Below are 13,787 nucleotides of genomic sequence, written 5' to 3'. Positions count from 1 at the left end.
TGAGAGATGAAGAAAGGCTGAAGTATTCCTAAACAACTTTACCAGAAGTGCCGGGTGGATGATGCATCTCAGCTTCCTCCTGAGATCCCCATCATCACAGAAGGCAGTCTCCAGCCAACTTGATTCACTCCACATGATATCTAGAAGTGGCTGAGAGCACTGGGTACAGCAGCACTCTTTACGCAAAGATAGTTCTGCTGGACCTATTGCCAAGCTGTTCCAATACAATGCGACGGATACAGCATGATATAGATCAGTTGCAGATGTGTGCAGAGAAATGGCAGATGGAGTTTAACCCGGATAAATGTGAGGTATTGCACTTTGGTAGGACTAATGTCAAGAGACAGTACACTCTTAAGGGCAAGACACTTAACAGTGTTGAAGAGCAGAGAGACTGTGGGGTGCAAGTCCATGACTCACTGAAAGTGGCTACACAGGTAGACAGGGTGGTTAAGAAGGCTTATGGAATGCTTGCATTTATTAATCGGGATATTGAGTATAGGAGTCAAGAAGTTATGATGCATCTCTATAGAACTCTGGTTAGGCCGCATTTAGAGTATTGTGTGCAATTCTGGTCACCTCACTATAGAAAGGATGTCGAGGCTTTAGAGAGGGTGCAGAGGAGGTTTACTGGATTAGAGGGCATGTGCTATCAGGAGAGGCTGGACAAACTTGGGCTCTTTTCTCTGGAGCAGCAGAGGATGAGGGGTGATCTGTTGGAAGTGTATAAAATTATGAGGGGCATAGATAGGGTGAACAAGCAGTATCTTTTTCCCCCATTATTAAGCAATCCAATACCAGAGGGAATGCATTTAAGGTGAGAGGGGGTAGGTTCAGAACAGGCATAAGGGGTATGTTTTTTACCGAGAGAGTGGTGGATGCTTGGAATGCGTTACCTGATAGGGTGGTGGAGACAAATTCATTGGGTGCTTTTAAGAGGGGCTTGGATGGGCACATGAATGAGAGGAAAATAGAGGGATATGGGCATCCTGTAGGTAGGAGGGAATAGCTATGTCGGCACAACATTGTGGGCCGAAAGGCCTGTTCTGTGCTGTATTGTTCTATGATCTATGTTTAATTACTTCACAATCATCTACCTGACAATATGGATAACTGTCCAGGTATGTCCTGTTCAGAAAAAGCAGGACAAATCTAATCCAGCTAATTACCACCCAATCAATCAGCGAAGTGATGAGTGCATTGTCGACAACAGCTCCAAGTGATATTTATTCTCCAGTAATCTTATCATCATCTAGCTTGGATTTTGCCAGGACTATAGTTCCAGACCTCTTCACACCCTTGGTGCAAACATGAACCAAAAAACTTCATTCCAGAGATGAAGTATGAGTGACTGCTCTTGGCATCAAGGCAGCATTTCACCATGTGCAGCATCAAGTAGTCCTACGAAAACTGAATGGGTATCAAGGGGAAAAAACTCCAACGGTTAGAGCCATACCTTGCATGAACTGAGATGGCTGTGGTTGTTGGAAGTCAATTATTCCAACCCCACATCATCGCTACAGGAGTTCCTCAGGACAGTGTCCTAGGCCAACCATCTTCAGCTGCTTCATCAATAATCTTCCTTCCATCATGAGGTCAGAAGTGGCGCGTTCACTCATAATTGCAATATGTTCAATTCCATTTGGAACTGAAGCAACCCAAGCCTGCATGCAGCAAAATCTAAACAACATTCAGGTTATGGACTGATAATTGACAAGAAACACTTGTGCCACAAGAGCACCAGGCAATGACCATCTTCAAATAGAGAGTGTGTCTCACTGGCTCCACTTGGCATTCAATAACATTACCATCACCAGAGACCAGACACTCAACTGGACCAGCCACAAGAACACCATGGCTACAACAACAGGTCAGAAACTAGGTATCCTATGGCAAAAGACTCCACATCCCCCCCAAGATCAACAACTCCAAAGAAGTTCAACACCATGCAGGACAAAGCAACCTGCTTGACTGGAACTCCTTCCACCACTGGCAGTCAGTGCCTGCAGTGTGTACCATCAACAAAATTCACTGCAATTTCTCACCTTAGCCACTCCAACATCACGTCCCAAACCCATAACCTCGACCACCAAGAAGGACAAAGGCACCAGATGCATGGGGATATCACCACCTGCAGGTTCACTAAGTTAGCCACCATATGAATGTTCCTTCACCGTTGCTGGGTCTACATCCTCAAATTGCCTTCCCAATGACAGTGTGGAAGTACCCTCACCAGAAGGACTGCAGCAGATCAAAGCAGCAGCTCACTGGCACCTTCCCGAGAGCAAAGAGAAATAACCAATAAATTCTGGCCTCGCCAGTGCCATTCAGATCCTAAAATTACTTTTAAAAAAAGCGGAGCAGGGTAACAGTGATAATGACAGGCATAGAACCAAGAAACAAGATACACTGAGGTCAGGAGGAAATGAGGAGAGACTATGACTCAAGTCATACCAGAGTATGCACCTGCCATGCTAATCACACTGCTGCACTTTATGGCCACATCGTGCTATATTTCCTCCTCAAGGGGCAAATAGGCCTCAGGCAACAGAATCCAGGGCCCCACCCTCATGCTATCTAATGCCTTGAGAAGAGTCTAAATGTCTCAAAAAACTCAAACATTTAGAAACAATTGAACTACAGTTTTTATTTTAAACATCCATCCCATTTAAAAATAATTAAGATACAACCTACTGGAAGTCAATATAAACATTAGGTGACATTAAATAACCTGAACCTTCATTTCCCTTTGCGATGGGGAAAACATGGGGCCATGCTAGATAAAGTTGAGGGGTCAGACACAAAGTGATCCAGAACCACCCAGGACTCTGCCAAGTCCAAGGGTGGAGTGAGAGGTCACGTACTGGAATCGGACCTCCAGAGCATTCGGCTCTTCTGTGCTGCAGTGTCCAGTCATGGATGTAATGAACTCATGAAGAGGTAGTTCACTGAAGAACTGTTAGCCAATTCTAAAGTGGGACAGGAGCACAGAAACTAAGGTATATATGTGCATAAATATTTTCAAATGGCAAAGCAGATTAAGGTAGGGGTTAAAAACGCACATAGGATCTGGGCTATATACAGCTCAGAACATTGCATCCAATTCTGAAAGAAAACTTACTATAACAGCTCTAGCAAGGAGAACAGGGTGGAAAGGCTGGAGTTATTCTCCTTGGAACCGTAGAAGGTCAAGGAACATTTTTTATTTATAAACAGGATTACATGGCCAAGTTGAGAGAGGGAATCTATTCCCACTGACTAAGGAATCAGATTTAAAGTGACTGGAAGGACTTTTATGTAACAAGTAATTATGATCTGGAAGTATGGTGAATGCAAATTCAAAATTCCAGCCTCTACAAGAGAATTTTATAAAAATCTGAAAGTAAGTCACATGCAGTGGTATGAGCAAACACTCCATGGGAATGGATAGCTCTACAAAGAACCAATATAGACTCAACAGACCAAATAGCTGTCTCATTTGCCTCTCCACTGGCACCAAGCCCACTACTGACCAATGCAGAAATTAGATGTGGAAAAAAAAAGCATTACAAGAGCTCATTTCACCTGTGCAAAGATGTAATTGAGTGACATGTGATCAAACAGAGGGCTGCCTTGGTCGAGTTTTTCGGGATCACCCCTCTTTGGAGTCCATCGTTGTACCCAAGATTCCTTTTCACTCAGGCAATGCCAATTCTTAAAATAAAACCTGCAGACAGAAGACATTTTATTCAGATGATGCCAGCCCAGAATGCTCATACACTGAATGCCTATCTTATTGTTATGGCTCCCTGCAATGGGGTTTACCAATGGGCAAGGCAAATTTGAAACAATTAACAAAGCAGTAATCACCAAGAATTAAAAGATATTTCAAAAACAAAGGATCAGCCAGGAAACGACAAGGTAATTTTTGGGCTCTGATTAAGTGTCTCAAGCCAAAACACTGAAAGATTTTCTGCCTCTCTGCAGCACAACTTCCCACTCCTTCTTCATTCCAAAGCTCTGCCTTTCCTCTGGAAATTAGTATGTCATGCTTTGGTACAATTCCACAGGCACCAGAGGCTATCCAGTACCTCAACCACAGCACTGGAGCCCTGGGCTAGTTGCAGCATTCAAGTCCCCCATCTCCCAGCTCTTCTACTTTGTCAAAATCTAGCAACTGGCACACAGACATCCAAATACCAGTAAGCATTACTGGTAGTCCTAGAACGTGATAATTCCTAAGAAACCTTACATTATAAAAAGTCGTGTTACAGCAGGACAGGTATTAGTTGCCTCCAAAGCACAGATTTAAACATGTTTTCCTGATCGTGTTATAACCATTGCAGTTCACGTTATGCAAATAGTGTTCCCTAATGCATCAATTGCTTTACATCCAACCTGCATTATGGAAACACGTGTTATAACAGAACTACCTGCACTGAGCAATGGTAGGAAAGGCAGGCTAAATGCTGCACATCCCTGGATTACAATTTACAGTCTGATATTGCCATTGTCACAGAGAAACATCCCACGCTTGCTTAGAAGAGATATAAAGAAGGAACACGAGGCAGCAGAAGTGAGTGAAGCTGTGGTTAGGTTGCAGGAGTCTCTTCAAAGCAAGTTAACTTCAGGAAGGTAATTCCAGAGAGCCAGGGAAGAGGGGCTGAGAGCTTAGTAGAAACAATGCAGTGGAGTGGCAAGGGAAGTGGTTGGGGAGGTGGGTGGGGGGGGGGGGGGGTGCGGTGCAGTAAAAAAGTCTGTTAAGTAGTTAACTAGTAACTAGTATATAGGCTTGGAGGCAGCATTAATAAGAAAAAAAAACAAATTTGTATCAAAATGGTGAAGGTTTCGAAAACACTGCATCATGAAACACCAGTAGGCCCACAGGAGCAAGAGACATGCAAACAGGAAGCAGTTATATTGAACTCAACTGCATCGAACAAGGTTGCATTCACATTCAACAAGCCCTAATTGTATTTCTACCAGAACATCCATTTGGCAAGTATCAATTGTAAAGGTTATATAATTACTTTCTTTACTAGTTTTTAAGAGAGTAGTGAATAATCTAAACACAATCCACGTACCTCATGCGATAATGTAGGGTCAGACATAGGTCCTTGTTGATCTTGAAGATGTGATTTGGGGGGTACCAAAGATTTTCTTTTAGGTCATGTAGTGCATATAAACTGTGGCACAGTGGGGAAATTGCTTGAAAGAAAAAAAATACACCATAATATTTGACCATGCCTTCAATTCTTCAAGTCTTTAGGTTGAGTTAACACAGCTAGCAATGGAAGTTTAACACTGTGTGCCATGTGTGGCAGCTTCCAAGGATCTGTGCGCAGGTGGCCAGTTCATGATGGAACAAGGAGGTGGGCTGTGATCTTCCCCCTTCTTTTCAGAAGGAACTACAAACTACACTCCAGAGAGTAGTTTAATGCCAGATAGTTAAGCTGCAAAGTGCTGACTGGGGCTCCCTGCTGCATCACTCCATGGTCTCAGCTGATTCAACACCAGCAGCACCCTCCCTACATGCACCTGGGGATCAAGAATCCATGACCCAAGCCATCCCACACTAAAGCCAGCATCCTTTTCTCCACCTTCAACCAAAATTAGCCAGCAAGGAACCATAGTTCACATCTCCAATCTCCCTGCTCCATAGCACACAAGAATGCATTCCATGCCTCTGGGGAAAATAACTCTCAAAATGAAAATGAGATTAATTGATATGTCAGCAACATCAAGAACAAAGCAAAGACTTTCTTACAGCATTTCTGCGCTGCAACAATGCACACATCCTCCGCAACCATTTCCCCATCAGTGAACACCAGATCTTGCGTGCCTTCATTCGACCAGTACAGGTGCACTCTCAGACCTGGCCCTGCTGAAGAATGGCATCCATCAAGTTCAGATTCCGTGTGTGTTATGGTGCAGGGGCACAGCGCCATGTTCTCTGCTCGACATCAACATCCAGTCTATGGTAGAGAGAGAAAAACAAACATACATGTATCACAGTTAGAAATGAATTGATATTATTTTTAAGTGCTTGGCTCGGTTCAGTGAGTAACAATGTTGCCTTGGTTCAACCTTACCCAGGAACTTGGGCAAATGGAGCAGATTGATATTCCATTGTAATAACCCTTGCATCTACATCGTCAGGAGGGGTAGTGCCAAACAAGCCGCTGAATGTCTTAAGGGCAGCACCAAGGGAGTTCCCCATTCAGGGAACTTATAAGACATGAAAACTACTTGAAGAGCTCAAGAGCCATCTTGATGAATGTATCCACAGGGCTGCATGGATTCCACTGCCACAGTCATCTAATCAAATAAAGCTGGCTGTTGTTGATAATGTGGTTTTGGCTCCATGTGATATATAGCCTATGCCCTTCATAGATTACATATTCATCTGTGAATTGAACACTTTATTTACATTTTAATCACTGGCAATTAAAAAAAGGATATTTCATAAACGTAAGATCTTTCTTTATAATTGTTGCAACACACACAGACTGGGATTTGTCCAAATGAATGCGCTGATATTCAATAATGATTCAACCACTCTGGAATGATGCATTTCCAGATGTGAAACCATCACATATTCATTACACCAATGTAGAGTAAAACTACCAAGCCACCAAAATGCACTCCATAGACAAAAGCCCTGTAATTCAACTTGACAATCCAGCACTAACTCAATGGTGCAGTCAAAGATGCCATTGGACATTAAACTGAGTGTCCATTTTCCCTTTTAAAATCATGCAGAAGATCCAAAGATACAACCTGAAGCAGACACGTCTTCCCATGTGTTCTGATACAATACTTGTTCCTCAAACACCACTAAACCAATTACCTGGCCACTAACATCCTGTGAAAGTCGACCCGCACTGTAACAAATCAGACAACAGCAGAACCAAAGAACAGACAATTAATGCTTTATTAGTTTAACGCTAGCGGGAGTGGGGGATACAGAGAAAGAGTAAACAGTGTAACCCGAGCTCTGTACTGATCCCACTCGGAGATCTGTGGTCAGTGTCCCTACTCTAAAAACCCACTTCATGGGAAACCTTCGTGGGAAGTTGCACTTACTAAGGCAGTTGCGTACAGCAAGCTTTTAGCAAAACAAGCTAGTCTAAAAAACTTCTTTCTTTCTCACCCGCACCTGGACATTTTTACAGCCATAACTATAGTCACCCCATGGCTGAGGCATTATCACACCATGGGAAGAATAGCTGCACACCATTAACCCCTACATTTCTAGTTGTTAACCCTTGCATTCCCAGTTATCTTTTACACATTCAACTATCTATGGGAGTTTCCTGCACATAAATTGGATACTGTATTATCTACTTTACAACAATGACTGCTGTTTGGAATTATTACTGGGCATGAAGAGCTTTGGGATGTCCTAAAATTTTGCAATATTTTATATAAACACATGCTTACTGACACTGCAGTGTGAGCCAATAAAATGGAGAAAGAGCAAAAATCTGTTTATTCAATGGCAATGGAGTCAGTGGTCTTGGAACCACAGCAAATAGCCCTCATGAGCATGGATAATTTACACAGAAAAATTCAGTGTATCGTCTAACTGGGTAACTCAAATCATGCAAGCCCAATCACACCACAGCAATGATTGCCATGTGGTTGGGTTGCAGCATGCCTCAGATGAGCCTCTTATGGTGCAAGTCTTGCTTTTCTGGTTGCTGGAGGTGCCACCTATGTTGATTTAGCTTTGTAAAGCTGTGCTTGTACATGTAAATAGATGTGGTGTTTCTTCACGTTATCCACCTTAAAGAAGCTCAATGTGCTCAGCCAGTCTGTGAAAGGGTGTGGGAGTGGAAATACAAAGCAATCATATCTATATAAACAAGTTTTGCTTTCTGAACTGTAATAAAACTGGATTAAAAATAAACAGCAATTGGAATCAACTAATGATGGTACAATTGCGGCGAGCAGAAATCAAGAAAGTGACCGCGCTATGGTAGCAAAATTGTATGTTCAGGCACCTTCAATAGATTCAGTCTCTAGTCCACAACAAGTTCATGTCTAGTTCAAAATTCCCAAATGCAAACAAGGAATTTTACTCTTGTTATATTTTTCCAAACAGATGATTGCACCGTTTCTACTTGCTGGCATCCTTCAGGGTTTACCAATTACCTCAAAGATCCCTCAAGCCAACCACCACCATCTCCCGATTACAGAATCTTGTGGCAATGCCCCCTCGCTTCAGTCCAGCTTGATCCCCACTCCTTGGAAATCCCTATTCATAATCTGCTCCTCAAAAAAAATCTCACACTTTCTAAAAAAAAATTTGGCCTGTATTATTTTAACAGTGCATAACATCTTGGATGCTTTCCAAAGACAACAATGCTATAAAATCATATTTGATCTGCTTTTCTGGTTACATCCAGTAAAGGTTAACTTTTTAAAAACAGTTGACAAGGTCAGGTGGATGGGATAAATCAACACACACAATAGCAAACAGCAATGAAGCGTAGTGAAGCAAAAAGATGGTTATGTGTTGCACTAATCTACCAGAGTCCCTAAAACTCAATTCACCTCTTACAAACTCTGCGTGAATGTATCCATTAGCAGCATGAGATTTTTTTTTGTACACAAATCTAATTTCTGAGATTGACTCAACTTTTGAAAATGTTAATTTTTGACATCAGTCACATCAAAAGCAAAACAATATTTGAAACTGAAATTGATAGGATTAATTCTGGGAGCACACAAGCCTCTGTCAATCATTACCATAGTTCTGAATTGAAGGACACTCTGTATCAACACCTGAATCTCAATTAACCAGGTAGCCATGATTTACTGATAGCAGGGAGGAAATTTGCAAGGAAGTTTGTGGGTGTCCTTCCTGCGACACAGATGGCACGGCTGCTATGATGTGAGGTGTGTGACACTGATGATAACGGAGCAACTTCACTCATCGAGAGTGCGAGCAGCTGGCTGGGTAGCACAGCAGAATGTGGGGCAGGAGAGGGAAGTGGGCAAGTGGGAGAACCAGGAGAGGGGCAGGGAAAGAGCAGTGAGGATTGAAGAGGGGTACATCAGAATGAAGGAGGGAGAAAGAGACTTTGAAAGGGGCAAGACTATGCATCTGTGGGGCCACCTTCGTGTGCTTTTGGTCAGAGTGCATCTACAATAGGGGGACATACAAACTGCTGCCCTGAGACCAGAGTTTTCTCGATCTCAAATCTGTCTTTTCCACATTTTTTGTTTTCAGAATCTAGAGTTCCCAACCTTGTTCCACAAGATCCGCAAACTCTCACTCACAGATGGGCCTCACAAAACTGAATCTGAAACAACCACCTGCATCAATTAAAGTGCCAAAGCTGCCAAAATGTCCAATAACTGATGGTACAATTAGTATTCGTGGCACTAAAAAGTCCTTGAAATTTTGAAAGATGATTATTAGATATAGTAGGTTGGCAGGAACAGACCCATATTCAGACATAAAATTTGGCGTAAGGAGGTAGCAAGTCATTGGGTTGGATTGTGTTCACCCCATCCTCTTCCCCCATGCTAACCCTAAGGTAACACTTTTGTGGCCATGCAGCCCTCCAAACTGGTGTGGTCCATGGGTAACAACTGGGCCACAGGCGGCAGTAACCAAAGCCCCTCTCTTATGCTGTCAGGGGCCTTCTCTATTGCTCCTAAAATGTCTGATGATCAAAACATTTAAAGAGTTGAAAAAACATTTAAATAATTAAACTGCTGTCACAAAATCATATTCACTTTGGTTAATTAACTAAAAAACGATTACTGAGTAAAAATAAAATTCAGTCAAGGGGAACAACCCCATTCAACTGGGAGTCCAGAGGTGGACCGAGGATCAGGTGCATTTGTATCCAACATCCAGCACCCTCCACACTTCTACACTACAGTGTACAGGTGTCGATGTCTAGAATTTACTGACACATTGACTGGTTTGCCATCAGTATGATGTCAAAAATTACTTTTGGGTCCAGATGTAAAGAATCCATCAGCCAGAACAATAAAGAGCCCAGATGTTCTTCATTATACCACATGCCACTTAATAATACAGCTCAGCCCTTTAGCAGTAGTGGGAGAACAAGAACACTTCCAAACTTTGCACTTATAAAGTGAGTCAAACAATAAGCACCTTTGAGGAGCATTATCAAACATAATCTGACATTGGGCAACATCAGGAGATATACCAGACTACCAAAAAGTTGGTCAAGTAACACAGGTGTAAATGGAGAGGCTCAGGCACAGAATTCCAGAGCTTTGGCCTCATAACACAACTACCACCAACAGAATTATTCATATAAGGCAAGTGGTAGTTGCCAAAGTTTGAGGTGTACATTTACCAGAAGACTGTAGGCCTGAGGGAGATTACAGAATGAGATGGAGGGAAATGAAAGCAAGGAGCAGACTTTTTTTTTAAAAAAAAGCACAAGATGTTTAACATTTTCACAAAGAATATTAATTTAAAAATCATAAGATTACTACAGCACAGAAGTAGGTCATTTAGTGTGTAAAGTTTACACCAGCATTCAGCAGAGCAATCCACTCATCCTCATTGCTCTGCTATTCCTCATGGGCTTGAAAACATTTTCCCTCATCCCTATCCAATTCTCCCTGGAAAGCTCTGAGTGAATGATCATCTTTATTACCATTAGAAATGTTGAGTTCCATGGATCACAGATTCCCAATTTTGGAGAGAAGTTTGGAACTGCCAGTCACAAACACACAACAATTGAGATGTATCTGCACACTCAGCAAATCAGCTCCTCACAATCTTCAGTTCAGTACATGCCCAATCAAGCTTGCTTTCCCTCACAAACCTCACCCCCCCCCCCCAACTCCCAAACTTTTAAATCATTCTCCCTTTTCCCATCAGAATGCTGTCTGAACCTGAGCCCAACTCTGTTCCTCCAGAACATCACATACAAGCTCAAATCGCCAACCAGGCAACAGAAGCACTGGCTGAATTCTTATACCAAACCCTGGCAGGGACCTGGAAACCTGCCGAAGCACATTAGTTGGTGCCAAGTCAGCCCAGCCCAACCTCAGCACAACCCCACACTAGCCCGGCTCAGTTACCACTAACCATTTGTTCATACACCAAGGAAATCTCTTCAAATAAATCTAATTTACATCCAGAAAAGATGCAAACTGGTTTTAGAATTCAATCTGGAATATTAAAGCAAGGTCAAGGAAGAGGGTCTTATTTGTTAGTTAGAACTCCATGTGGACAATGAAAATCGTGCTTCTTTTAACACCCAAGTACTGTGGTACACTTCATATCATTGTAGGCAAAGGTCACATTCCCAGCAGCGACTGCACAGAAGTAAAACTTGCGGAGTACCTCAAAAAGGATTCTGTTTCATTAAATGCAAAACCAAAGCAACAGAAGCTTTTGCAGTCAAGAAAGGTCAATTTCCTCATGTTATTTAATATCACAACAGGATCTAGAGGTTAACTAAAATCACAACAGGATCTAGATGAACTGGGCCAAGGAATGGCAGATGGAATTTAACTCTGTCAAGTGTGAGGTGTTGCATTTTGGTAAGTTAAACCAGGGTAGAACTTGCACAGTAAATGACAGGACAATGGAAAGTGCTGTAGAATTAAGAGACCTAGGGGTACAGGCACATAGTTGCAACACAGGTGGACAGGGTGGTGAAGGCGGCATTTGGCACACTTGCCTTCATCCATCAGGGCACCGAGTACAGGAGTTGGGATATCATGTTTCAATTGTACAAGTCATTGGTGAGACCACACTTGGGGTATTATGTGCAGTTCTGGTCACCCAGCTATAGGAAGGATAGCATTAAGTGGGAAAGGATGCAGAAAAGATTCACAAGGAGGTTACCATGACTGGAGGGCTTGAGTTATAAGGAGAGACTGGGACATTTTCCCCTGGAGCTTAAGAGGCTGAAGGGTGACCTTACAGAGGTATATAAAATCATGAGCAGTGTAGGTAAGGTGGACAGTCACATTTTATTTTCCAGGGTACGAGTCTAGAAACTAGAGGGCATAGATTTAAGGTGAGAGGGGAAAGATTTAAATGGGACCCAAGGGGCAATGGTTTCACACAGTGGATGGTGGGTATATGGAATGACCTGTCAGATTAAGCTGTAGAGTTACAGTTACAATGTTTAGGAGAGATTTGGAAAGATACATGGATAGAAAATGTTTAGAGGGATATTGTCCAAATACAGGCACAGACAACTAGATCAGATGGTCATCCATGTCAGTATGGATGAGTTGGGCTGAAGGGCCTGTTTCTGTGCTGTGTAACTCTATGACTCTTTGATTCTATATGGACTATGTATGTGAGCTATTACCTCCTGTTGCACACCTCAGTCACTACATAGGATTACAAAGGGTGTACAGGACAGGAACAGGTCATTTGACCCAACCACTCCATGCTCCACCCAACCTTCACACCTTACCCATCTAGTTCTATACAATCGTCTGTTCCGCTTTCCTGCGCATGCTTGTCTAGACTTCCCTTGATCTATACAATTTGCTCCAACCACTCGCTGTGAGATCAACTTCCATATTTTCACTACTGAGTGAAGGAGTCTGTTCTGAATTCCCTAACCAAGTTCTTGGTGACTTTTTCCTTGGTGGCCCTTGATTCTGCTTTTCATCATGAGTGGAAACCTCTCTGTATCCACTCTTCAAAACCCTTCACTTTAAAGACCTATGTTAAGACCCATCAGACCTCTTTACACAAGAGACCCACTCAGTTCATCCTTATGTATAGAAAAACATTAAGAATCTTCTCTACACACTCTTTGTCCTTGATATTCAGCTAATATAGTGCCAAGAACTGTTCACTGTACAAATGTCATCTAACCAAGGTTCAATACAAATTCAACAGAACCTTTTAAATGCATCTCTCTGCAAATTGACCCAAGGCTCAGACTTTTGACCTCCTCATGCTGGTGTTCTTCTCAAGCCGGGGACATCTCCTCTGGGATTCTTGCCACGTGCCGGGGCGCCCTCCTCCAGGAATCTTTACCTAACTGCAGCACAACTTTCTGTTTTTAATCTATTTATATTCAGAGATCCTTTTGTTCTTCTGCCCCACATGAACTTGCCTCTGATATATAATACTGACCGTCCTACCAAAATATAAAATTCATGCTGTCATTATACTCTTAATTTCATAATGTTATTATGTTCTTTCTTTCAGCAGGGATTTCATTATTTGTCCTCCCATCTATGTTAAGCTGACTGATTTGCGATGATAGAAAGATTGACAGAACATGGATATTACGAGGTATATCCAGTACTCTGGAATGGCACCTTTTACTTAAATATTATTAAATTTGCACAGCTCCTCCTATTTCTTTCTACGGTTATTTTAAAATACACAAATGCAATTCATCTGGAGCAGAAGGGAGTTTCATTCAGAGTAGCTTCCCTCACACCAATTTCATCATCCAATGTCGATGTGCATGTGACTAATAAAGAAATTTTATCTGATATGTTCTATCTCCCTGGTAAATATTGAAGCAAAATAGACATTTAATATTAATGCAATCTCCCCATTATTATCTGTCATATTGTCCTTGATATTTCTTAATAGACTAGTTCCAGTCCCAACATTTTTATGTCTACAAAATAATGATAATTTAGCTGTCCTTCATTTTATTTCTTACCTAATCCTGTCCTCTGCTCTTTATGCACTAACCTATGCCCCTTTTTTCACTCTTAATTGTTTTTATTCATCCATGGGTATTTTGTTTGTTCTTTCTTTTCAGTGGAATATATTTTTCTTGCACTCCATTGAACACTATTTTAATTGTTATCCT

At 42.0% G+C, this 13,787-nt stretch overlaps 1 protein-coding gene across 1 annotated transcript in view; it reads right to left on the bottom strand.

Annotated features, from left to right (window-relative positions):
- The window catches only part of tyk2 (tyrosine kinase 2), a 107,976-nt gene that overhangs the window by 53,411 nt on the left and 40,778 nt on the right, over positions 1-13,787 (bottom strand). Inside the window, exons 2-4 of the mRNA XM_052042293.1 lie at positions 5,747-5,954; positions 5,064-5,187; positions 3,565-3,706 (exon numbers count right to left, since the gene is read on the bottom strand). Coding sequence (XP_051898253.1) covers positions 3,565-3,706; positions 5,064-5,187; positions 5,747-5,927 — 447 coding nt within the window. The 5' untranslated portion in view covers positions 5,928-5,954. The remainder of the gene's footprint in view (positions 1-3,564; positions 3,707-5,063; positions 5,188-5,746; positions 5,955-13,787) is intronic.

This window comes from Pristis pectinata, chromosome 31 (assembly GCF_009764475.1).
Source record: "Pristis pectinata isolate sPriPec2 chromosome 31, sPriPec2.1.pri, whole genome shotgun sequence".
In the NCBI taxonomy this organism is placed as follows: Eukaryota; Metazoa; Chordata; class Chondrichthyes; order Rhinopristiformes; family Pristidae; genus Pristis; species Pristis pectinata.
Note: the sequence above shows the minus strand (reverse complement) of the source record. Positions and strands in the feature narration are given on the sequence as shown.